Source organism: Colletotrichum costaricense, assembly GCF_030867565.1.
Source record: "Colletotrichum costaricense strain IMI 309622 chromosome Unknown Scaffold_3.1, whole genome shotgun sequence".
NCBI classification, from domain to species: domain Eukaryota; kingdom Fungi; phylum Ascomycota; class Sordariomycetes; order Glomerellales; family Glomerellaceae; genus Colletotrichum; species Colletotrichum costaricense.
Window position 1 is genome coordinate 1,856,346 of NW_026848232.1, and position 23,776 is coordinate 1,880,121.

Consider the following 23,776-nt stretch of genomic DNA (forward strand, 5'->3'; position numbering starts at 1 on the left):
TTGACTTTGGTGGGGTTGAGCGAGGCTTAACAGTTGGCCGCTAAGGACGGGCAAAGGGCAGTGACATGCGCTAGCGAGTGGGTCCAGGCGATCTGTGGAGACGTTCAGGTACCCACGGTAGGTACATCTGCCTCCTCCAGAGGTACTTACATACATATGGTACGTATACATCGCTTCCCAAAGTAGAAGAAACATTCAAGGCAGGTTCGCCTCGGAGCTGTCTGACCATGGCATGAACCACTTGGACGCCAATCTGGAACTCCTCCCACCGTCAAGGTTCGCCAACGCCCCTCGTTCGGCCTCATCTGATGCCCTTTCAGTTCGTTGCCTCATGCGCCCGCCGTCATCATTCATTCGGAACGCCCTCACAAGGTTGAGCCAAGCCGCGATACATCATATCCCGCCTGGCAAACCGCGAGAACCGCATTCCCCTTCTCCCAGCAGCCGCAAGACGTATGAGTGTAGGCCATTGAGCCTAGAGTCCGCGTCCCGGTTTCGTCTCCGAAGACACCTCAACGTTAGAGTCGCCATCTAACGTTCGTCTGGACTAGGTACCGTGGCCGGCTTCTAATACTTATCCTTTACTTTTGTTGTCAGTCGTTCTGCCCTGATAGGTACCCGGCTGCAAAACCGTCCAGCCGCACTGCAAACACGTTGCCTCGTGGCCTTTCTGCATCAGCTCTATGCTTGGACGGCGATGCAAGGTTAAAGGTCCGAGTTGAACTCCAAGCAGTCAGCAGGGACATCCCAGCTAGCTTGCCGCCCTTTCACCATGTTTCGATCTTTCAAGGGAAGATTGACTGGAGCATTTCAGCACGATCCGCAAACCACGAACGGTTCATCAGAGTCCGAACCAAACACGTCCTTGCCCCCCTCTCAATGGTCCACTTCAGCGCGCGGGGAACGGCCAAACGATACCACGGAAGAGAGCCATTTCACCTCGTCTCTTAGATTCGACTCCCCTTCTCCAGAGTCGCACCCGAAGATCGCGTCTCGTCTTACTACAATCCCTTCGACGTCTAATCTTTTGACTGCGGACTTTCTCGTTGACGGAACTCCAGAGCGCTCCATAGACGCTCCAAGATTATCAGCGGCGACACGAGTAGCTATTCCCGCAATCATAGCTCTGGAAGAGAGCTCGCTCCGGCAGCATACAGACGCATCAAGCGATTCATCGCCAAGATTCGTGCCACATGACGAAGAATTCCCCTTAACGAAGATGTTCGCTCCTCCAACCAGTGGACTACCACCAAGCTATCATTCCAGCGCCAATCCCTCTCTGGTGGAAGGCTTTGGCAGCGATGGGCTCGATCCCGCCCCGGCATACGATTGGGGGCTGGCTATGGATGTTGATGAATCAAACAACGCAAACAACGAGCAAGGCACATCAGCACGGCGTGCTCGTCACGATCAGCCCCGACCACCAGCCCTCTTACCAGAGGTTCCGCGTCGGGTCAACTACTACCGCGCTATAAGCGCTGATATTTTGGCAGACTTCGACTTCCCACTCCCGGTAGCCAAGTCGACAGCCACGGTTACAGAGGCTGCGATTCCATCCTCCTCAACTCCACCACCACAAAGGGGCTACCGACCAACACCAGCGTCTATTCTTGAGGATTTCGATATCTCTCCGTTTTCACCACAAACAACAGGCGGCAGCTCCAGCACCGCAGCTAGTACTCCACCAGTGTCATCGCCGCCCACACGGTCAAGATCAACGTCGAAGGTCCCGTCGCTGGCTTCGAACAACCCCTATGTTGAGCTTCTTGAGCAGAAGGAGCAAGCAATGACGGTTGCGTTTCTGCGCAGACAAGATTCAGGATCGGGATCTCGATCCACGGATCTCGGAGCTGATGATTTCAGGTAAATGCACCCTGAAGGTCGGTTGATATTCTTTATCAGCCTTCATCAATGAATTCGGGATTGCGCAATTCAGCGTTAACACTTCTCGTTGTCAAATTGATTTTTCAGTTCAGCATTGCTTACGAGTCATAGTTTTGGCCAGAGATATCACAAGGCGGCAGACACAACAGATGTTATTGTTACAAGGCAAAGGCTACCAGCTAATGACCTGGGCGGTTCTCGAGAATGCCCGATTTGTGCGGAGACAAGAGATATTTCGTCATTTCCTGTCCTCAGTGTGACTCCAACATGTACTCACCCGCCAGAAGCGTGTCTGGAGTGCCTTCGAATGTCCATCAAATCAGATTTGAACAGCAAGTTATGGACCGACATTCAGTGCCCAGAATGCCGCGAGTTGCTAGAATACGTCGACATTCAGAAGTACGCAGACGAAGAGACATTTGCCCGGTAAACCCCCTTGGCCTCTCTTGGGTACAAAAACACTGACGTTTTCCAAGATACGAGGCTTTGGCTCTTCGCGCTGCCATGGCTGAAGCTGATAAGTTCATTTGGTGTACGGCAAATTGTGGCTCAGGCCAACTTCACGATACCGGCGCAGATCAGCCCATCGTGACATGTTTGCATTGCGGTCAACGATCTTGTTTTAGCCATAACGTGACATGGCACGAGAACCTGTCATGTCAAGAGTTTGATGCGCTGCTTCAAGACCCAGAAAATTTCCGCTCGCGCATCGAGATGGAGCATGATGAGTTTGACTCGGCGCGACAGGCGCAAGAGGCTGCCGATCGGGCAATGGCGCAGGGCCTAATGGCCGAACAACAAGCGGAGATCCAACAGAATGAGGCTAGAGAGCGCGCCGAAAGGGAAAGAGCCCGAAAGGCGGTAGCCCTGGCGAGGAAAGTTGCCGCTCGCCGAAAGGCGGAAGAAGAGCAAAGTCGAGTGACCGTAAACCGGACAACAAAGCCATGCCCTGGTTGTGGATGGGCCATTGAGAAGAACTCTGGGTGGTAAGTGACCCTCTGTAACCTCAGAGCGACAGGTGAAGCTGACAGGAATTTGGTAGTTCGCACATGACTTGTAAGTGCCCTTGTTCTTGTGTCTCTCATGTTTGGTCCCCTGCCCAGTCCTTTTCACTTGCTTATCGCCGCGTTGTACCTGTCAAACTGAAGCCAACATCATCGCAGGCATTAAATGCCGCTGCGAATTCTGTTGGGGCTGTTACTCTATCTGGGAACGGTCGCACAGCGTTCAATGCCGGGGTCTTGGGCCCCTAGTGTAGGCGAGAGTGAGCCACGGTGCTTGCAGCCAAGCAGAAATCGGGAGGGAAATTCAAGAAACATCTAACCTAGAGACCGATTCCTAGGTTCCAAGTGCAAGCACGAGTTCTGCTACGAGTGCGGGGCGGATCATAAGCGTATTTTACTGCTTGACAACAGCATACATAGCGAGAGCTGCCGCTTCCATCCGACAAATCTTGTCGATTGACAGAAGGAGACGCGGAATTGTCCAGCTTTGATACCCGTGGTGGACGTTGGTAGGCGGCGTGTCTTCGAAGCAGGTAGAGAGGTAGATGGCAGCTGCCAGTTGATCTACCAACAGCATTGAGTTGGACAAATGTGGAGTTCTGCATTTTCAGGATGCATTCAGGAAGATTGACAAGCTTCAGTTGGCGAGCAAGGAGTCTAAAACATATTGGTTCCTCAAACCTAACCAATATTTGCGCACGTCAAGCTTTGCCATGAGTTGGGCTATTTTGGATGCACGGATAAGTTGTGAGTTGTGGTATTATTTCTTTCGATTTGCCGATCCTGTTCTACGCCGTATCCTCTGTAGGTGTTGTTTCTACAAACCTTTGTGTACAAAATTTGCAAAAATAAGATAATCGTCCAACATCCATCGAATCATGCTTTCTTCATTCGAGATTTGCCACCCTTTCCGTCATCAACTAATTGAAGAAAATGCACCGCTACAACCTGGCCCATGGAAACCATCAAAGATAAGAGGGCAGTAACCAACACCGTCATCTAAGCGGCCGTCAACTCGGCAATACGCCTCTCAATCTCAGGCACCTGCCGCAGCAAGACCTCCAGGTCCTCCTTCTCATCCTCGAGCTTCAGCCGGCGATCGGCGTCGAGCTTGGTGAAGACAAAGTTGCCCTGTCCGTCAAACTGGAGGATGCGGCTGTGGTACTTCCACAGACTGCGGCGGTGGCTGACGGTCATGAGGGTGATACCCAGCGCCTTTGCGTTATCGTACATGACCTTTTCCGTCTCGAGGGTGACGCTGGAGGTGCACTCGTCGAGGATGGCGTAGCGGGGCCGGTGGTAGAATAACCGCGCCATAGCGACGCGCTGCTGCAGGCCGCCCGAGAGGACGTCGCGCCACTCGGCCTCGGCGTCCCAGCCCTCTGGGTAGAGTTCCGGGAGGTGCTCGAGGCCGAGGAGGGAGAGGATGGAGAGGAGGTCTGCGTCGGTGACGGATTTGGCGCGCATCTGGCGGAGGGAGTCTGGGTAGGTGATCTGTTGGCGGAGGGAGCCGCGAGAAAGGTAGGGGCGTTGCGGGATGTAGAAGATGTCGGAGAAGGGGGGCTTGTGGACGGTGCCGCCGTAGACTGGCCAGAGACCGCCGAGGATGCGGAAGAGGGAGGATTTGCCGCAGCCGTTGGGGCCGACTACGAGGAGGTGGTCGCCTTGTTTTAGGGAGAAAGAGAGGGCTTTGATGAGGACGTCACCGTTGGGGGAGATGATAGGGCTGTTTTGGAGTGTTAGTCTGCATATGAGTTGGTTGTTGCAAAATGTATGACTTACACGTTGATGAATTGAATATCCTTGCTTTCGACGACGGTGCCGCGGCCCTTGAGGACGGCCTCGTTGTTCTCGGTGCCCGAGCTGGAGACGAGCTTCTTCTCGAAGCGGCCGGCGCGGATGTCGTTCATGACCTCGAGAAGAGAGTCGACGCGGGAGGTGTAACCTGCCAGCTCCATGATCTCGCGGTAGGAGAACATGATGCGACCAAACGCGTCAGAGGCCGACAGTAGCATGCGGCGGTTGGTAACGAAGCTTTCGGTGCGATCACCCATATTCATGGCGATGTGACCTGGCATCTTGACGAAGACCGGCACGGAGCAGAGCAGCAGGCCGAGAGCGCCCCAGAAGTATTTGATGACGAAGTCCTCCATGAAGCCGTGGTAGAAGCGGCGTCGGAGAATGTAGTTTACGTGCTTGATAAGGGTGAAGTAGCCCTTGTCGAGTGTGTCCTTCTCGGCCTCGTGGCCCGAGTAGAGGGCGACCTCTTCGGCGTGGTCGATGAGGCGCGAATGCTGGAAGCGGAACTCGCCCTCGAGACGGGCCTCGTCGGCGACGTACTTGCCAAAGGGCGGGGTGAGGGCGCGCATTACGTTTGCGGAGAGTTGGACGAGGAGGGCCATTGAGACAACGCCTTCGCCGCCTACGCTACGTGAGAGCGAGTGCGTGTAGATTGTCTACTAGTCATTAGTCTTTGAGGTTGATAGAGGCAGTTTGAGGGGGAGGCTTGTACCATGTCCAGGACGGGTTTTGCGAGGTTGCTAAAGAGTTCGGCCAAGCTGTTTGAGAATTTGGCAACATCGACTGCAATGAGCTGGTCGGGGTTGTTTATCCGATCGTCAAGGGCAGAGATGCCGTAAAAGGTGAGCTTGGAGAGGTATTTGTCGTGAATATGCTGCGTCAACCGCGTCCGGTACTTGAGCGACAGTTCCGCTTGGTGGTAGGACAACTGCCACAACATATTAGCACGACTCCAACACGGGTGTATTCGAGCATGGACCTGAGCTCACCATTGAGTTTGTAAATGTCGCAGGGATAGCAATCAACATCCACCATACGATGCGCATCAAAAACTCTCGCCCGTTACCCTTGACCAAACTCTTGACAATAGCGCCGTCCATGGCCGCGACCTTGAGGCTGATCAACGTCCTGACGACAAGGAAGAAGGAATGGCTGATGAGCAGCCTAGCCTCCTTGCTCCGCCATCCAGGTATAACAATCTTGAGCAGGCGCAGCAGGGACCGGAAGAACTCGCGGTTGAGCTCGACCTTTTTGCGCTTCTTGGTCATGTCCTCGTCCGAGGGGGCGGCGACGGTGGCGCGGGACTCGCGGGCGGCGGCCTCGCGCGCGGAAGCGGCCTTCTGGTCCGAGATGGCGCGGCGGATGCGGTTCGCGAGGGCGACGAAGAGGGTGATCCAGACGGCGCGGGAGATGCGCGTGCGGTTTTGGAGGTAGAGCTGGGTGAGCTGGAGGGCGAGGTTGCGGACTGTGCGGTTTGAGGGGAGCCCGATGAGGGAGACTTTGGATTGGGCGGCCATTATGGGCGGTGGTTTCGGGGGTTGGTGTCTCTGCGCGCGCGCGCCGCTTGGTTATGGACGGCGATCCCGACTTCTTTTTCGTCTCGCGATGTCTTTCGGGGGGTATGAGGGTCGTGGTTGTGTTGCTTGTGAAGATTGACGAGATGCCGCGGCTACGTCACACCGGCGGCTGTGGGGGAACGTCCGTCGGTTGACGATGGGATTGTATCGTCAGCGCATTCGTCGCGGTATTTCGATCGAGGTCCGTCGGTGGTCAAGAGATGACGGGGGTATCGCGGGGGACAATATCAAAGGTGTTCGCAGTCAGTCAGAAAGGGGAAGATAATGATGTTGACAACAGCCATGGCTGGTTGTGGGTGCTTGGGGGTGAGTGTCACACGGCTGGTCCTTCGGACGAGGCTTTCGATTGGGGCACTTGGGGGGTAGCGGTAGGTAAGGTACCAAGCCCAGTCCCCTTCCGCTTCCAGATTCAGCAGCCAAAACGTTAAAATAACACTGGACCGCTTCGGTGGCTCGGGTCTTTGTTCTGATTTAGCACTGGGGTGATTTGAGCATTGGATTCCGCTGGGGAAAATGGGGGAAAGCTGGCGCTGTTGGACCTCTCTGTCCCTCGGCTCCCCGGAGTGACACGGTACATGGGTGCTGGAGAAGAGCGGCCCCGTAGCGGCGAACGGCGTGATTGGCCAACCCCGGAAAATGGCCCTTTTGGCCCTTTTGGCCCGTTCCCATGTGAATTGGCTGCCGATGGCATGTGATTTGTATTCTGTGGTTCTTTGGGTTGTGTGCCTGAGGCTCCATTATCTAATCAAATGTGGCTCAACTCTGGCGGACTCATCAGCCACATCGCGGGGCAACTCCTCCCGCAGCTTTTTTTTATTTTTGTCTGATTCTTTTTTTCTTCTAAGTCGGCTTGTCACCCCTCAACTTGAATGACTCCATCGCCATCATCCTAGCAAGACTAAATCGCAATACTCCCATACACCTATATCGCGACACCACGACACCGCCAAAATGTCCGACGACAACATTTCCATCTACGACGAGATAGAGATTGAAGACATGACCTTTGACGAGGACATGCAGATCTACCACTACCCATGCCCCTGCGGCGACAAGTTCCAAATCGCCCTGGCCGACTTGCGCGACGACGAGGACATTGCCGTGTGTCCCAGCTGCAGTCTCATGATTCGCGTCATATTCGATAAGGTGTGTTTTCCCGTTTCTCTCGGTTTCTGTTCCATATGAAAACTTCACGTGGAAATAGGTGTATGACTAACATGTAATCGCGATTTGCAGGACGACCTCCCTGAGGACCCCGAAGATGAAGCTGAACCTGCCGTCAAGGAGGTATCCGCTCAGATTCCCGTTGCCGCTTGAAGAAGACCTATCTTCAGATTCCAAGATAAAATGCTGCGCCACGAAGCGATTACTTCGACTGCGCGAGATTCGACTGCGCGAGAAGCACTACAGATACTCGCGCCGCCAGCCAGCCAAGCACGTCGCCCAACCACAAGGTCCAGCGCAGAAAGTACGAGCGCGGAATAAGCACATCACGTGAGCGGTATATTCAAGCGCCCGAAGCTGATCCTCATTCATTGCGCATCAACAAAACAGCAGATTGCCACTTGCGGGCTAAGGACCTGCACGGGAGGAAGCCTCCACGGTCGGACAAATACTCTAGCCGCCCGCGTATCACAAGACTTGGTTACGTGACACGGCGCACGAAGGATTCTGCTCTTCTTCTTGCTACTATTTCCATTTCGCGGGAATGGAGGAGATTACATTGTGCCGCAAAGGTAACAGTGGAGGCAAACATTTTTCTTAATGAAAGATGCCACCGGGGCCTGTTCTTAGGACAAAAGTGGGACACTGGGCATCGTGCCGCGCCGCTGTTGGATGAACATGCGCTGATGGTATCGCACTTGGAAGTATTGGCTGGGCAGACTGAGGGACACGGCGGCCGCTACGGAAGTGGCGGGAGTTCAATGTAAACGGCGCTACAGAGAAGCGCATCGCCAAGAAGAGGGGAGGGATGGATCATTGTATACCATGATGGCAAGTCTTTCAAGGTTCTCAACTTACATTGTCTGTCCGGCTCCCGAATACACATGAGTGAATACACGGAAGGAACACTTCATATACCCCTCCAAATTCATTCCCGTCACCAGCCAGCAGGCGCCCCCTCGGGGGTCAGGTCAAAACTGGCTGGGTGGTGGAGTGGTTGAAGTCCACGAACAGCCTAATCGGTGAAGGCTCAAGAGGTCCCGAGTTCAAGTCGACAAAAATCCCAGCATGTGCACCCAGAGATGTAGCCCCCGTTCGCCACCGGGGGGGTGAACTCTTTTGTTAGTTCTTTCCTTTTTGTTCGTATAGTATATATGTATAAGGCACATGTGCTTGAGAAATGTTCCCCACGCAGTCTCTGCAGCGGCAAGGTTAAATCTCAAAGGTGATGTGAATGAGCATAATATATGTGAAAGTATTTATTTGAAAATTAATTAGCAGTATTAGTGCTATCTCATGATGACCGTGCTTCATCATCGTATGCAAGATATCCAACGCCGTTGCTCCAAGCCGTTAAAAGGAGTCATAATACATGTCCAAAGCAAGTGCTGTTTTGCATTCTCATGAATCCCGTGTCAAGTAAGTGTGTGTGTGTGTGTGTGTGTGTGTGTGTGTGTGTGTGTGCACCGCGCTTATTATCATTCAAGCGTAAACCCATTATTCCATCATGCTTTCCAAGTCCCGAATCTCAGGAAACTCCCTTTACAAAAGGAAGAAGCTGGCAATGCCAAAGGCAATCAGACCAGCAGCAGAGCTCTGGACCTTGTCGGCGGCAGCGGTGGGCACGGTGACGGGGCCGGTGGTGGTGGCGTTGGGAGACGAGGTGAAGTACGTCTGGGTGAGGGTTGAGAGAGTAGCTGAGAGGTCATGTTAGTCCAATTGGTCTTTCATAATCAGGGCAAGGGGTGATAACTCACTGTTGATGATGGGAGGAATGACGGCGGTAATGGAAGGAATGGCAGAGTCGGTAATGGTAGGGAGAGTCTCGACGGGGTCGGTTCCGGTGGGGACGACGATGGCAGTCGTCACGGTGACGGGAGGGTCGCTGACGACGACCTGGGTGGTGGTGGTCAAGCCTCCTCCCGGGACGGTGGTGAGGCCCTCGGAGACGGTGGTGGTGCCCTCCGGGACGGTCACGGTGGTGGAGACCGAAGGCTCGGGGGAAGCGGTAACGGTGGTCAAGGGGACGGTCTCGGTCACGATGGCCGTGGCGGTGGGCTCAGGGAAGACCGGGAGGGTCACAGTGGCGGTGATGCCGTCGGTGATGACGATGGAGGTGAACTGGGCGGCGGCGAGGCCGGCAGCGGAGAGGATGGCGAAGGAGCGCATTTTGGCTTGTTGGTGGTGTTTGGAGAGAAGAAGCTTGAAAGCCGTTGATGAGAGATCGGGAAGAGAAGCGACTGTTTTAGCTCGAAAGCTGAGGCTCTTGTTGATGAGATGAGGCGGGAAGTAGGAGTGAGATGTTCTGATTTTGTTGTTGCGGATGAAGAGCAAAAGAAGACTCTTGATTTGAAAGAGACTGGATGGGAGATATATACTACGAGACGGGAGTGAGGGTCTGCGTGACGAGCAAAGCCCAGGCCGTACGACTAGGTACGACGTACACAGAACATTGTGTGCTACAGGCTACGAGTCGGTGACAGCAGTGATGCCAAGAATGGCGATTTTGCACGACATCATCTCGACGAGGGGTGCCGTGACGGCACCGTCACTGGGGATTCAAGAAAGCAGAGGGTTGGTAGCTTGGTTACCGGGGGTCGTATTGGTGGTGCGGTGGGCAAGCTGTATGCGGGGCGCCTGGGTGAAGCAGGGAAACCCGACCTAGGACTTCTTTTGGGCCTTGAACAATTGTGCCGCCGACCTTGATCAGCCAGGCCTCGAACAGAGTCCCCGACCAGATTCTCAGACCAAACCACATCATTCATGTTCGCTTGCCTCCAGGCCTGTTGGTGCTAGATTCGGACTGGTCGCAGACATGGGTGGGATGAGGGTGGAAGCAACCGAACAAGGCGAGACAGGACAGGGTTCTCGTCCATCGACGGGACCCGGGAAACCACAAGTGGACTCTGTGTGGGTTGCTCATCGGGAGGCACAAAGAGAAAGAAGGCTGGGATGACCGTGGTAAACTCTGATGGGTTGAAATGTGCATAGTGAAATGGCTGGGGATGGCTTCACTTGCAGCAAAGAGCAACAACGGCGAAGAGCGACAATGGCCACACAAAATGATGAGCCGCAGCACCAGACGTGTATGTTTCCCCCACCACCTCGATTTTCGTTTCATGTTGCTGCCATGCCGTCCCCTTGGCAGATGCAATGCTCATCAGCTTATTCTTTCCAGTGTCAGTAGTCACCGGAATTCAGGCTCTGTCGGTGGTGATATTCAAAGTCGCCCACAAAGCGGACTTCTGCCCTGATCCTGGGGTAACTCAACCGACTCAGATCCACCATCCGACCGTCTGTCCATCCGCCTTCGACATACTATAGTAGAACGAAAAAGAGGAGTGACGCTTGCCAACGGTTGCTAGTCTGCCGAGTTCCCGCAAACCTGCACACTCGTACAAGAAGCCTCTCGTCATTTCGGCCCAGGGTAGTGGTTGGGTGACGGAAGGCGCGCAAACATGAGAAATCAGGTAAGCATCCATTGTGCCATTCTGCTAGCATGTCCAGTATGCTGCAGCTGTCCCGGATTTTCCTGCCAGCAGAGAAAGGTGGTCGTACCGAAGGCCGGGGCCCAGGTTGTCCAGAAAGATGGGGGAAGACCAAGTTGGCGATACTCTGCGTCCGATGCCGTGCTCTGTTGCGTCATACGTCGACGAGGGCCAGCGAGTGCTGCAGCTGGGAAAGACGAGAAAGACTTCCACAAAGAGGCACTGTAGCAACCGGAGACGCATCCCGCAGAACGGGGGCCAGGCTGCCAGTGGTAGCTGGGGATAGTCGGCGAGAATCGAGGCTGGCCCAGTGAAATGCTGCGGGAAAAAAGCAAAGGCGGCTGCAACGGCTCTCCCCTTGTGCCTGGATTGGCCGGGACATTGCATGGCATTGGCAGGCCCTCGACGACCCCTCTCAAGAATAGAGATCTCTGGCCATGAATCACATCATGCCAACCGTGACCCGTTAGGGCCGACCAAGTCATCCAGTCAGACCCTTCCCTTCTAGCTCCCAGGGGCCAAGACTCTGGTTCTTTCGAGAAACATGGCAAACGGGAGTCGTGGTGGTAGCGGTGGTCGAATCCGAGGCCGAAGCCAATTCGATGAATGGGACGAACATGGCTAGTTCCTTGGAGTTGAAGGACTAGACTCCCTCAACTGCAACTGGGCATGGGGAACACCAGATGGCAGACGGTGACCAACGGTGAAAGATCCCGTCATGAAAAAAAGAAGGAGGCAGGGACCAGGGTGGAAAAGAGAGAAAGAGCCACGCGGCAGGGGTCCCTGCCAGGTTTTCCCATTCTACCGCATCCTCGCCTGCTTCCTCATCCAGTCACCTTCCTTCCCTCTTTCCCTCCACTCTCCAGAACGCGACTGCCCGTTTTTTTGACATCCGTCACCGCATCACCCCAGCCACTTGCCCTCCTGTGTCCTCCACAACCGTTGCAGCCAATCATCCAATCAAGCCACACAACGTTCGACCCACCAGCCACTACCCGCACGTTTCCCTGACGTTTGCTGTGCGACTTCAACGGCCCTTCGCGCCTTTTCGACTTCTCAAGCCACGCTATTGTTTCTTTCCGCGAATCAAGGAAACTCTCATACACCGTTGTGCATTCTCATCTGCATGTCGGTGGCCACGCATGGCCAAGGTAATGTAAAGTAATCGTGCCTTTTGTCATACCTAATCTGTGCTGCTTGACATTTCACTTCACCCCCGAATCTCAATTCCCTGATTTTCCGTCAAGCCTTGAAAAGCCTTGCTTTCAGGCCGCAACCCAACGGCCACAGCTGAGCCCGAGTCTGTCCTTCCCCCCTCCATTCTCCAGTGTTGCGTCCCATTCTTCTGGCTCCGTTCACAAACTCAGGGGTAGTGTACGGAGTAGACCAGCCTCGCAGACAGCCCAGCTATCCGCAGTCACCAAGTCCGGCACTAAACCTGCATGTCCCGGTCTTTGCTCAAAGCCATCCTCCACATCGTTCACGTCTGAGATTGAGAGAAGCTTTTTGCCATTGAACAGAAATCGTAATAATTGATATCAAATCTCGTCTTGCTTCCTTTTGCTTGGCTCTACATCAGGATGTGACGACATACCTAGATGCTACCATTACTCTTCCAGACTCTTGTCTATCCCGTGCACCTCGCTGCTCATGACGATTCAACATTGGCAAACAAAAAGTTGGGTGCACCCGGTACCGCGCCTTCGGCGTTGGGCGCGAGGCTCTCCTCCACAGCCCCGGTCACCAGATCAGTGCCCTTCTTGCCACCCTCCTCCACTGCAATAATCTTCACCTCGACCAGGTTGGCACTACGCTTGAGACCCTCAATCATGTCCACGAGCACGGCCTTCTCGTCAAATGCCAGCTTGCGCTCGAGGACAGCGCTCGCGGGCTCGCCCACCTGCAGACGTCTCTTGAGACCCTGAACGAACGGCATAGCCTTCTTCATCTCGCCCATCTTGGAGATCTTACCGTTGAGCGCCTTGTCATCCACTGACTTGGTCTCAGGGTTCCACATCTCCTTCAACAGGTCAATGTAGGCCTGCTGCCACTGCGGGAACTTTTCGCTCATAAAGATGGTGAGCTTCTTGGGCTTCTTGGGGTCAAACGACGTCTCCTTGCCCTTAGCCTTCTTCTTGAGCTGCAGGGACTCGGCAGAGTTGACGTTGGAAGCCGTCACCGAAATGTACTTTCTCGCCGCCGTAAGAGCCGCATCCGTCTCCGGAATCTCGGGGAATGTCGCCTGCTGGATAGATGTAGGCTTGCCGAGGATCTCAACCCAGACTGACTCGGACCAATGGGGCGCGATGACAGCGAGGAGAAGAGCCTGGAGCTCAATGTAGCGCAGGACCAAGTCGACGTGCATCTTAGACAAGGCACTGCTCTCGCGGTAGAAGGAAAGAGCGTTGTTGAAGCTGTTCACATGCGTCAGAAATGCAAGGCATTTTAGTAGGTATCTAAGCTTACTCGTAGAAAGCCGCCTTCAGGGCCAGCTTGTAGGCAGTCTCGGAGTACTGGTGGATGGCCTCCTTGGCAATAACGTTCATCTCGTTGTTGAATACCTTGTCGAAGAAGTTGTACTCGCCCGTGCGGAGCTCGCTCTTGTTCTTGACGACGTCGTCGCACCATTCTGCTGTTATTAGTATAACGATCGCAGTATGAAGAAAGAAACATACCTCTGAGAGTGTGGAGACGGAGAATAGCCTGGTTAGCAACATCCTCCTCAAAGTTGCTGTCTCCGTTGGTGTCACCGGCATCGGCCAAACCGATACGGGCAGCGTCTGCACCGAACTTGCGAGCAACATCCTGCAGGGTCATGAAGTTACCGGTCGACTTGCTCATCTTCTCGCCGTTGAGCATCAGGTGACCGTTGGTACGGATACCCTTGGGCCAGTACTCGGGGCTGAAGATGGCGAGATGGATGTAGAGGAAGAAGGTCAAGTGGTTGCCAATCAGATCCTTTCCAGAGCTGCGAAGGTCGAGAGGGTAAAAGTACTCGAATGAGCGGCGCATGCTCTCAAGAGTCTCCTTGGGAATCTTGCACTCGGCGAGGAGCTTGTCGTCAAGCTCGCGGCGGCAGAAGACGTAGTCCCAAACCTCATCCTTCATCTGCTCGGGAGCAATGGCACCAGTACCCTGCTCTCTGCCAAAGATGTCCTTGTGGAGGTAGGGGGCAATGGTGTAGTATGCCATGTAGATGGTGCTGTCACTGAGAGACTCGACGAGGAACTGAGGGTCCCATGGCAGCTTGGAACCAAGACCATATGATCTGGCACAAGCCCACTGGTTAAGCCAGTTGAGGACACCCTGGAAAGCGTTCTTGGTCTCAGGGCTGAATGTGTTCAGGCCCTTGCCATCGGTGTTCTCAACCCAGTCAAGGGCGGTCTTCTTCCAGGACTCTTCACCGTAGTCAAGGTACCACTGGTCCATCAGAGAGACGATGCAGTCATCTGCGGAACGACTGACGACCTTGCGCTCGGGCTCGGAGTAGACGAACGCGAGCCCCTGGTCAATGAGTGATTGACGGACCTTCGGCTTGGCGGACTCGACAGACTCGCCCTTGAACTCGCCAATGTTCATGGTTCCCTTGTAGAAACCCTCAGAGTAAGCCGTCTCCTTAGCCTTGTCAAGCTGAACAGTGTCCTTGGGAGAGGCAATCTTCAACTGCTCGACCAAGGTCTTGGCAATCATGTCACCGGAAGGAGTGTTGATGATGGAGATGATCTCAAGCTCAGCCCACTCCTGCTCGATGCCGTAGTAGGCGGCCTTCTTGCGGAGATCCATGGTCATGACCCAATCGGCAGGACTGTCCGAGGGAACGGATGTGACGACACCAGTACCTTTCTGCGAACTGTTAGAGATGTACTGCTCAATGCGAAAATAAGAATACGTACAGTGGGCAGGATAGACTCCATGGGAAGAACGCGAACGCCGTCCTTGTGGACGGAGAAGGGGGCGTTGACGCGAGTACCGATAAGGGCGGAACCGTCAATCTTGGCAGTCTCGTCAACAACTCCCTCGGCGAGGAAGAGACCTTGGTAGGCCATGTTGCGGGCGGCACGCTCAGTCATGACATAGTAGTCCTTCTCGGTAGCCTTGAAGACACCGTAGGTGATCTTGGGAGACACGAAAACGGCGTTCTGGCCGTACATCGTCTCGGGACGGAGGGTGGCGGGAATGAGGAAGACATTCGCATCGGCGGGAAGCTGAGACTTAAGGGCCTCCTCGGCCTTGGGGGCCCACTCGAGGACCTTCATCTTCAAGCCAGTGTACTCCTGGGGGCCAACTCCTTCGCCCTCAGCTCGGTCGTGATCCATGCAGGGCTGGCCATCCTTAATCGAGTAGATGGTGTATCTCTTGCCGAACTTGATCTTATTGAGCTCCTTAAGGCGGATCATCTGCCAGCGAACGAAAGCATCAAAGTACGGGTTAGCCTCGGTGGTGATGAATGATCTACGCCAGTCTGATATCGATTAGCTAAGTCGTTGCGATGACCATTCGACTTGGAACTGACCGATTCTGAAGCCAAGGCTTGTAAGATCCTCCTGAGCCAGAGGGGGGAAGAAGTCCAGCCAGTACGATGCGTCGGCAAAGAGGTGAATCTCTTGTCTCGGAATGCCCATGGCCTCCATGATTTGGAACTGTCTGTCTGTCAGTGATGTGCAACGTGGAACCGAGATAACCGATGCATACCTGGTACTTGGCCTTGATAGTCTTGGCATTGGCCTTGCTCTTCTTGGTGGAGAACTTGGTAATGTCTTCGCGGGCCTCCTTAGCATCAGTAGGCTTCTCGTCCACGACAACCTCCTCCTCCTTGTAGCCCTCGAAATCGCGGCCGAACCAGGCAACCTCGTTCTTGAGCTTGTCGGCAACGGCCTTGATGGGCATACCGGTCGCGTGCCATCCCATAGGGAACAGAGCACGCTTCCCCTGCATACGAGCGACCTAGAACAATCCATTAGCTCCACCCTTATTGCATTATCGCGAGAGTTCTCTTACACCGGCGGCGAATTCGACCTTGCTCACGGAGAACAAGTGACCGGCGTGAAGACGACCGTTCATGTAGGGAAAGGCCATGCATCCCATCCTATTTATCCGTCAGCCTCCATTTCTCAATTCCTATCCAATTGCGCCATACCATTTGGGCTGTTGCTCGCGCAGCTCGGCGGCGGTAATGGAGTGCAGGGGAACCTCCTTGGTGGAGGGAGCGTCGACCTCGAAGATCTTGTCCTCGGACCACTTTCGTTGGTACTTCTTCTCAAGAGAGATCAAAAAGTCACGCTTCTCGGTTCCCTTGAGCTCCTTGGTCTTGGAAACCTGAAGGGCCTCGAGGGCCTTGGCAGCCTCGTTGGCCATGATTGCGGGTTCTCGTTCGATTCGGTCAGGAATTGTCGGGGAAGGCAAATACGCAAGGCCAATTCCAGGACCAATGCGTATTATATGATTCGACGGTGACTCTTGCGCCGAAAACTGAGAGTCACGCTCGATATCGCGTTGTCGCTGGTGCTCCTTCGAGATAGTCGCTGGCGAGGATACTGAGTCACAGATCCAAACGTGGGGGAGATTTCGTCGCAGCTCCGATGTTTTTTTCGAGGCTGTGCCCCGCGATGGCTTTGGTGGTTATGGCGGGGTACTGTCGGGTCAGTGGTCACTCTCCGATGTTTGGAGTGCTGTGGCGGTTGAGTCCCTTGCGAAGTACGTACCGCTCTATTTCTGGTCGCTGGCCGCCTTGTAGGTGTGGCTGGTGCAGCCTGGGCACTCGCTCGTGGCGCGAAATGTGGCTGAGAAACATGGTGAGCTTCTCCAGTCGCGCAGAGACCTGTAGACATACCTTCGAGATCCGCCTTGTACATGTCATCCCCGGAACTGCCTTCTGCAATTCAAGCCAATTAATCCACAACCAAAGCTCGAACATATCGAAGATGCTTCTTACGATCGTTCGGCGAGCGGCTGAAGCAGCTGGCTCCAAATTCACAGTCTTCACCAACCCGTACCGAACGAAAAAAGTCTGGCCTCCCAACTTCACGAACCTGTCCCCTCAGTCACAACTGCGTTTTGAGAAGAAGTACAAGAGACGCCTAGCATTAGTTTATGCGCGACCGAGATGGAACAAGGCTGTCAAGCTTGCGCAGTTGGCGACTGTTATTGGTTCGTGAAGCCCTCATAGCGACTGCTTGCGCTCTATGCTAATTTGCTCCAGGATTCCTTGGCTGGACATTTTTCTTCTCCGAGCTCGAGTTCTTTGGCAAGGAATACAGGCCGTCAGAAGAGGTATATGGCTTTGTCGCTTCCGGTCCCGACTGATGCTAACCATTCCGTCCAGATCCGAAAGCGTGTGCGCGGTCTGTTTGGCACAATCGAGTCTGACAAGCGATACGAACGTCGCAGAGATGCGCCCGAAGCACCCGCTCCCATCGAGACCCCCAAATAGACAGATTCTCGGCCGACAACACTGTACCAGCATAGGGAGGAGTTTATGGCGTTTTGAATACCCGGCACAGAAGCCCATGTATAACATATTGTTCGAAAACAGAATCATGTTCCTCTCAGACAGGAGACCGCCCACCTCACCGTCCATGCCAGACAAAGTTACCTCCCATACTCAGTCCACCTCCCAGTCCGGCGCTGCGTCCTTCGTTTACAGGTCTCTTGGCCACAGTGCCTTGTGCGCGCACGCCAGAGACAATGCGATCTAGATTCGTCTCGATGACCACTCCTCCCACAATCATCTCGCCGAGCGTTGAGTGTAGCGTTTCGAAGTTGAAGATGAGATCAAGCTCGCAAACGTTCTCAAACAGCTTATCGAGCGCCTCGACGTAGACTTGGATCAAATCGATCAGGGCAAGTGGTGACTCTGTCGAGGTCGAGATGACAATGAAGTACAGGGTCGCGTAGTTACGGTATGTAACCAGGGAGGGAACGTCGTTCTCTTCTTCCGATGATGAATGTGAGGTGCCCGAGGCAGCGAGCAGGGGAGGGAGCGGGAGAAAGTTGCAAGACCCAGCCGGTCGATTCGACACGAGGGTGAATATTTCGGAAATCAGGCGCTGCTGCATGCTCGTTTCCTGAGTAAATGTGCAAGTCAGCGATGCCGGCTTTCATTCAGTAGTGCATGCCCAAGCATACCAACTGTGTGTAGAACTTGGTCAACCGGGGCTGACCCTGGCCATTGAAGACCAGAAAGGCGTTGATCATTGTGTTCTCCCTTGACTGAGCATCCCGAGTTGGCTGAAGTTGTCGATACCAGGGCGTGGGTTCGCCAGTGATGTCTATGTTCAATGCGACTGGGTGATAGTGTCCCGCTAGACACTACATGCGCTTCGCGGTGTTCTGGCTTTAGTGGGGTCAGACGGCTGCCAGCCGCCCAACCGTCTCCCACCAGCCAGCAGAGAGAGAAGCTCGAGGTGCACGGCTCGCAACTGCACATGACTTTCTGATGTAATCATATCTGCCTGGACCTCCTCCCGGCCCAAGCTCGGTTCCTTCCCTTGACCGCGGATCGAAGCTGGTCCTGCAGCTTCCGTCACACCTGCAGCAAACGTGGGGAAGCAACGGAGCTGCCTTTGACCTGCCGTCTTTTACGAAGCAAATCAGTCACCTCTTCGATTCGCTAATCGACAACGATCACCCGAACTCCTCTTCTTTCACTTACGCTGACCACTTGACGCCCCAATTCCTCAGCATCATCGCACTCAAATCTCTCCCAATCGTCCATCACCACCTACGCCCAGCTACTATGGCTCGCAACAGCATCACCAAGCTCACCGGCGCCGCCGCCCGTACCCTCCGTGCCTCCTCGCAAGCCCGCTTGGCCGTCCCGCGTCGTTCTGCCCTGCTTCTCGCAGCCTCAAAACCTACAGTGTCTGCCATTTCGGCTCGCAAGCTCTTCACAACTTCATCAATCGCCCATCGTGGCATTATGCCCGACACCGATGACCCTCAAGTCAAGGATACGCCCAAGGAGGAGGTCAAGATGAGCGTCGTCGAGCTTACAGATGCCGAGTACCACGAGCTGTCCGAGACCTACCTTGACAACATTGTCACTCGTCTCGAGGAGATAGCAGATGCTCGTGAGGGAGTCGATGTCGAGTATGCTGTAAGTTGACAGACTGAATCTAACTTTTCAGTCCTTGTATCCACTGTCACCTTTTGCGAAGCTCAGGACTTGTGTCCCGTAACCAAGCAACGAATCACTAATTCTTACGGATGCAGGCTGGAGTTTTGACGGTTACTTTTCCGGAATCTGGCACCTACGTGATCAACAAGCAGCCCCCGAACAAGCAAATCTGGCTCTCATCGCCCGTGTCCGGCCCCAAGCGCTACGACTGGGTCGTCGTCGGCGACTCGCAGAATGACAAGGAGGGTACTGCTGCTGGAGCCTGGATCTACACCCGTGATGGCAGCAGCCTGGACGATGTCTTCCTCAAGGAGCTCGACATTGACTTCAGCATAGCTCCATCGACCTACGGCGAGAACCAGTCCTAGTTGGGCAAAAGTGGTCCAACAACCGAGGACGATGTTCACAAGCTTTGATCTCATGCGAAGGCAGAGACCATTTCATTTCTTTTTCATATGGGCGTGAGCAAAGCATCAAGCTCTTGAGTGTATTCTACATGGCAACAGGGAGTTCGTAAGGTGGTTTCAGGGATGGGAGGCAAGTACGCTGCCCAAGGGGAGAAAGCGATGCCGAAGGGTCGATATCTAGGCCTGTGTACACAAACTTCGTACAGCAAGTGCTCAATCGTGCAGTCCATCTCAGGATTGCATTGAGGCTAGCGAGTCCTGTATTGAACAGGGTCTCAATTGTAACCTAATAACGCGATGTGACTGAAGCTGCGTGAATGTTTTGGTATCCATATTGATCTATTTACGGTAGAAACATATTCCCGTTTACTTTCTCATCCACATTGGTTTGGCCGTAAGAATTGTTAGACCGCCCACCGTTGCCTTGCTCCAAAGCCCCTCACTCTCTTTGACGTATTACACCACTATTCATCATACTTCATAGCAACAGTGTCTTTTGCGGCGGGAGTCTTGCTCTCAGAGTCCAACTCTTTGGTAATAATGCTTAAGCGAAAGTATGGCTTAGCGAGGGTATCGTGGGTCTCATTTCCAATTTCGTTCATCAGACTCGGCGAGGCGCCATCCATTTCGCGCCCTCGTCCTCTTAGAATTTCCGGCAGGTGTCCCGTCTCCCCACCCTATTCTGGGGGAAGTTTGGTGTTACGCAGGCATTTCGTGTCGCTCAACGGGAGCAGGGAGTTCCACGGGCGGGCCTTCACGTGTCTCGGGCATCTCGTGTACCACACGCGGCGCCGGCAGTTCAACCGTCTCCCCCGTGTTCTGCGCCATCATCATAGCCGCGTCGTCGGGCTTCTCCGGATCCTCCATGACGGTGTCGAGCGCCTCATCGCGCGCGGCGAGCTTCCGGGCCCTCCTCCTGTTCCAGAACCAGACGAGGGCGACGACGAAGAAGACGAGGCCCGAGGTGGCGCCGACAGTGATGCCAATGATTTGTCCCGGGGCGAGGCCGGACTGCTGGAGTATGTTGTCCGGGAAGGGCGACGAGTCCGAGGTGGTGCCGCCCGTGGGCGTGGGCGTGAATGTGACTGTTCTCCCCCCTTCTGTGACGGTCACGGCGGTCGGGACCGTGAAGCCAGGACCGAACCTGGATGTTGGGAATGGGAGCGACATGCTGGGCCGCACAAATGTAAAGGACGGGAATGGCTGCGCCAGCTTGGAGAAGCTGGTGTGGGTTGTTTGTTTAAAAAGTGGGAAGACGGAGGAGGATTCATCAGAAAGGATAACAAAGTGAAAAGCTAAGCTTTGCGAAACTTTTGCCCCAATCCTTTGCCGATTCCTTCTTTCCGGCATCCAAGAGAACGAGCTTCATGGTGTCATCGGCGCGGGAGGCGCAGACCTTTTTGATAAAGTCCCCATGTCAAGTCCGACGGCCATGGCGTAGATTCCCTGGCGTTCCTGGCGCCCGTCCCTTGATGGGGGTGTAGCATATGCAGGAGGAATAAGGTACAGGAGAGAGAGAGACAGCGAGGTGTGAGGTGAAGTGAGGTAAAGGTGCGCGATGGGCGTGTGGTGGTGGTTGAGCGCCGCACCGACTCCCGGGCGTTCTGGCGTAGTGTGAGACGAGGGGACCAACGTCAGATCGCAGAGGCCGTGTGTTCTTTTGATCTCCGGTTGATGTACGCCACTTTCCCTCCCACCCAATTTTCCAAGACATTTAAGAACCTCTGAGCCCCATCCTCAATATCCCACCCAGTCCCGGATACCCGACGTGCCCGGGGTGTGGACGAAATTGGCGCGTTTGGCCAAGGCAACGACTGCAGCCCAGCAGCTGCACTCTGCTCTGCGACTGCGACTGCGACGGATTCATCGTTTTCTGTCGGTGGACGTCGGTGGCAGATGGCGCGTTGGGAATGTTTCGGACTTTGACATACTGTTTACTTAGCTCTCTCGGCATCGGCGCAAAGCCCGAAGTTGAGATGGGGCGCGCGCACCCGCATCCGCACACTGTTCATTCCATCTTGTCTAGAGTTCGCTTGCTTGTTTGCCGTGTTGGAGTTCTTCCAGATACCGGTTTTTCTGGTTGGCTCTGCTTTTTCCTTCTGCCCTGCCCGCCACCGGCTACATCGGCCGGGGTTGGATGACTACAGACTTGCAGTTCTTAAAACCGATCTGTTTCTTCCTTCTCATGCAGGAGAGAAGCTCACTGTGTAGCTTATTGTGCACAAGGTTGATTTCGTTGCATCAGTGGTCAGGAAGTGGAGGATATTGTCCGGTACGTTTGTGCCTTGCTTCCTTGCCTCAACCTCTCAGCCTGCATGCACCTCGAGCACTGCTTGAGGGAAGGCCAGCCATTCTGACCAGTAATCTCCTAAATGCGCCGAGACGGAGCGGATGATCCACTGGCCAGCGTCTCCAAAGATCCAGTAACTGCGGCACCAGTGAAGGAGGACAGCGTAGAAGGCGAGGATGACGAGGGCTTCCGGGCGGCGCTGCTTAACGACGTCGATGAAGCCTGTTGTGACGCGGACTCCGAAGGCCATGACGGAGGCGGATTGATGCCTGGATTTCATGGCAATGCTGCGGTAGATGGAGTACGACTGCCGTAAAGACTCTGTTGCATCACGGCAGGCTTGGAGGGAGACGGGGCCGAGATCGGCTTGGTCGAGCATACTGTGAAGGATGTCGACTTCGGAGCGCTCGTTCGGGTCGGGCTTATTAGATTCCAGGAAGTCGACAAAGGGCTTGCAACCGGATTCGCGGATGATGTGCCAGGAACGGCCGGTGACGGTGCTAACGCCGCGGTGAAGATTGAGGTACCAGGCGAATTGGTCGAGAAATCCGTTGAAGTCGCTACGGTAGCTGCGGAGGGTATCGCAGAGGACCTGAGTTCCGAGACAGGATGCGAAGAGGAACATTGGGATGCAGGTGTCATCGTCGATTTCCTCCTTGGCGTCGTTGAACAACATGAGAGCGCGGGTCTGGAGCTGGGTTGCCTCATGCTGGTAGAAATCAGCGCGTTGGGGATTCAGCTCGGCCATGTGCTGGGCAGAAAGACCAAGGAGGACGTCCATGAGGTAAGGGGCGTGGAGGGCAGCCTCGAGGTTCATATCAACCAAGGGTTTCATAAATACGTCTGCGGCCATGAAGGTGCCCATACGGGTTTCCAGGTGGTGGAGGAGGCGCATGTGTTCGAGGGTAAAGAATTGGCCGTTAGGGGGGCTCGGTACGCCGCGGTCATCTTCGGTGCGCATGACAAAGTCGTTTACGACTGTGGTGATGGATGGTGAGGTTGCAAAGGCAGCCGCTGTTGCGGCGGCGGAGGCGCCATTGCCATTGCTACCGGAGCTGCCCGCTGGGCTGGCGACGAGGGCGGCGGCTGCGGCTGCTCGCTTGGCGGCCGGGCCAGAGGAGACGGCGGAAGAGCGAGCCGATGCCGGAAGGGAGTCGAGGTAGGAGCAGTGTCGCTCAGCTGTTGCGCAGTTGACGCAGGTCGGGCGTGTTTCGTCGCATTTCACGTGGCGGCGCTTGCATTCTTTGCATCCGTTGCGAGATTTCCGGTGGGCTCGGCGGAGTTTGACGTCGCCTGCTGCTGCGGCCGATGCCGATGCTCCTCCCGGTGTACTGACGTCGCCGTTTGTCGAGCCGGTGCCGGGGGCGGGAGAGTTGCTGCGTGAGATGTCCATCATTCTCCGGGTACCTCGAGGTTGATTTGTCTCGGCCGGTGGGATGAAAGCGATGTGGAGGGTGGGTATTTTCAAGGTGAGTGGTTTGCCATGGGGCCTTTTCGACGTGCAGCAAAGCGGGTGTGACGTGGTGTCTGTGGCCGGCAAACGACCAGGGCCTTCCTTTTGTGTTGAAGAACGCGAAATGGAATGACAATGGACGAGAGAAAGAAAAAAGGGAAGTGTTTGAATTCAAGGAATGATTTTGAGGGATGCGAACCCGAGGGAAGCTCAGCCTTTTTTTGGTGGGGGGAGGGGGAAAGAAAAGATGACCTACGAAGATACTCCGTAGCTTGAATGGATAAGCTCAGGTCAGTCCAGTTAAGGTAGGAATGGTACCTGGCACCACTTGGGAAGGTACACAGTACAGCGTGCCTACCTGCTCTAGAGACGAAGTACAGACTACAGGCGGGAGTCACAAAAGTAAAGTAAGGAAGGCACTACTGAATATGCCTACCTTCCCACTAGTTTCGTACAGGGGTGCGGCATCTACCGCGCTCCAACATGACTTCAGCGGGTCCAAGGGCTACCGGTGGACGTTAATACGGGGAAGCAAGTTATGGAACTGAGGGAAGGGGCCATTAGGAGGGTCTGCTACAGGGGCTACTCTGCAG

General features: G+C 54.7%; 11 protein-coding genes across 11 annotated transcripts; 5 read left to right on the forward strand and 6 right to left on the reverse strand.

The window, feature by feature from the left end:
- Positions 1-772: 772 nt before the first annotated feature.
- Positions 773-3,137, forward strand: CCOS01_03439 (uncharacterized protein; the record flags this gene model as incomplete). The annotated part of the gene is made up of 4 exons (XM_060451625.1): positions 773-1,863; positions 1,996-2,310; positions 2,361-2,870; positions 2,927-3,137. The coding sequence occupies 4 exons, from the start codon at positions 773-775 to the stop codon at positions 3,135-3,137; spliced, it is 2,127 nt and encodes a 708-aa protein (XP_060317890.1).
- Positions 3,138-3,887: 750 nt separating this feature from the next.
- On the reverse strand, positions 3,888-6,205 carry CCOS01_03440 (ABC transporter transmembrane region 2; the record flags this gene model as incomplete). The annotated part of the gene is made up of 4 exons (XM_060451626.1): positions 3,888-4,614; positions 4,671-5,344; positions 5,401-5,616; positions 5,678-6,205. The coding sequence occupies 4 exons, from the start codon at positions 6,203-6,205 to the stop codon at positions 3,888-3,890; spliced, it is 2,145 nt and encodes a 714-aa protein (XP_060317891.1).
- A 1,011-nt stretch (positions 6,206-7,216) lies between these two features.
- Positions 7,217-7,582, forward strand: CCOS01_03441 (CSL zinc finger; the record flags this gene model as incomplete). The annotated part of the gene is made up of 2 exons (XM_060451627.1): positions 7,217-7,411; positions 7,502-7,582. 2 exons carry the CDS (start codon positions 7,217-7,219, stop codon positions 7,580-7,582), a joined length of 276 nt encoding a protein of 91 aa, XP_060317892.1.
- A 1,389-nt stretch (positions 7,583-8,971) lies between these two features.
- On the reverse strand, positions 8,972-9,598 carry CCOS01_03442 (uncharacterized protein; the record flags this gene model as incomplete). Its single annotated transcript, XM_060451628.1, has 2 exons — positions 8,972-9,126; positions 9,187-9,598. 2 exons carry the CDS (start codon positions 9,596-9,598, stop codon positions 8,972-8,974), a joined length of 567 nt encoding a protein of 188 aa, XP_060317893.1.
- A 2,967-nt stretch (positions 9,599-12,565) lies between these two features.
- Positions 12,566-16,272, reverse strand: CCOS01_03443 (leucyl-tRNA synthetase; the record flags this gene model as incomplete). The annotated part of the gene is made up of 8 exons (XM_060451629.1): positions 12,566-13,331; positions 13,384-13,546; positions 13,593-14,760; positions 14,811-15,379; positions 15,431-15,557; positions 15,610-15,861; positions 15,916-16,003; positions 16,055-16,272. 8 exons carry the CDS (start codon positions 16,270-16,272, stop codon positions 12,566-12,568), a joined length of 3,351 nt encoding a protein of 1,116 aa, XP_060317894.1.
- Positions 16,273-16,691: 419 nt separating this feature from the next.
- On the forward strand, positions 16,692-17,347 carry CCOS01_03444 (uncharacterized protein; the record flags this gene model as incomplete). The annotated part of the gene is made up of 3 exons (XM_060451630.1): positions 16,692-17,064; positions 17,117-17,187; positions 17,240-17,347. 3 exons carry the CDS (start codon positions 16,692-16,694, stop codon positions 17,345-17,347), a joined length of 552 nt encoding a protein of 183 aa, XP_060317895.1.
- A 136-nt stretch (positions 17,348-17,483) lies between these two features.
- Positions 17,484-18,111, reverse strand: CCOS01_03445 (uncharacterized protein; the record flags this gene model as incomplete). The annotated part of the gene is made up of 2 exons (XM_060451631.1): positions 17,484-17,981; positions 18,043-18,111. The coding sequence occupies 2 exons, from the start codon at positions 18,109-18,111 to the stop codon at positions 17,484-17,486; spliced, it is 567 nt and encodes a 188-aa protein (XP_060317896.1).
- A 541-nt stretch (positions 18,112-18,652) lies between these two features.
- Positions 18,653-19,401, forward strand: CCOS01_03446 (frataxin; the record flags this gene model as incomplete). The annotated part of the gene is made up of 2 exons (XM_060451632.1): positions 18,653-19,012; positions 19,129-19,401. 2 exons carry the CDS (start codon positions 18,653-18,655, stop codon positions 19,399-19,401), a joined length of 633 nt encoding a protein of 210 aa, XP_060317897.1.
- Positions 19,402-20,139: 738 nt separating this feature from the next.
- CCOS01_03447 (uncharacterized protein) lies at positions 20,140-20,610 on the reverse strand (the record flags this gene model as incomplete). Its single annotated transcript, XM_060451633.1, has 1 exon — positions 20,140-20,610. The coding sequence occupies one exon, from the start codon at positions 20,608-20,610 to the stop codon at positions 20,140-20,142; it is 471 nt and encodes a 156-aa protein (XP_060317898.1).
- Positions 20,611-21,350: 740 nt separating this feature from the next.
- CCOS01_03448 (uncharacterized protein) lies at positions 21,351-21,581 on the forward strand (the record flags this gene model as incomplete). The annotated part of the gene is made up of 1 exon (XM_060451634.1): positions 21,351-21,581. The coding sequence occupies one exon, from the start codon at positions 21,351-21,353 to the stop codon at positions 21,579-21,581; it is 231 nt and encodes a 76-aa protein (XP_060317899.1).
- Positions 21,582-21,746: 165 nt separating this feature from the next.
- CCOS01_03449 (uncharacterized protein) lies at positions 21,747-23,123 on the reverse strand (the record flags this gene model as incomplete). Its single annotated transcript, XM_060451635.1, has 1 exon — positions 21,747-23,123. The coding sequence occupies one exon, from the start codon at positions 23,121-23,123 to the stop codon at positions 21,747-21,749; it is 1,377 nt and encodes a 458-aa protein (XP_060317900.1).
- Positions 23,124-23,776: the final 653 nt, after the last annotated feature.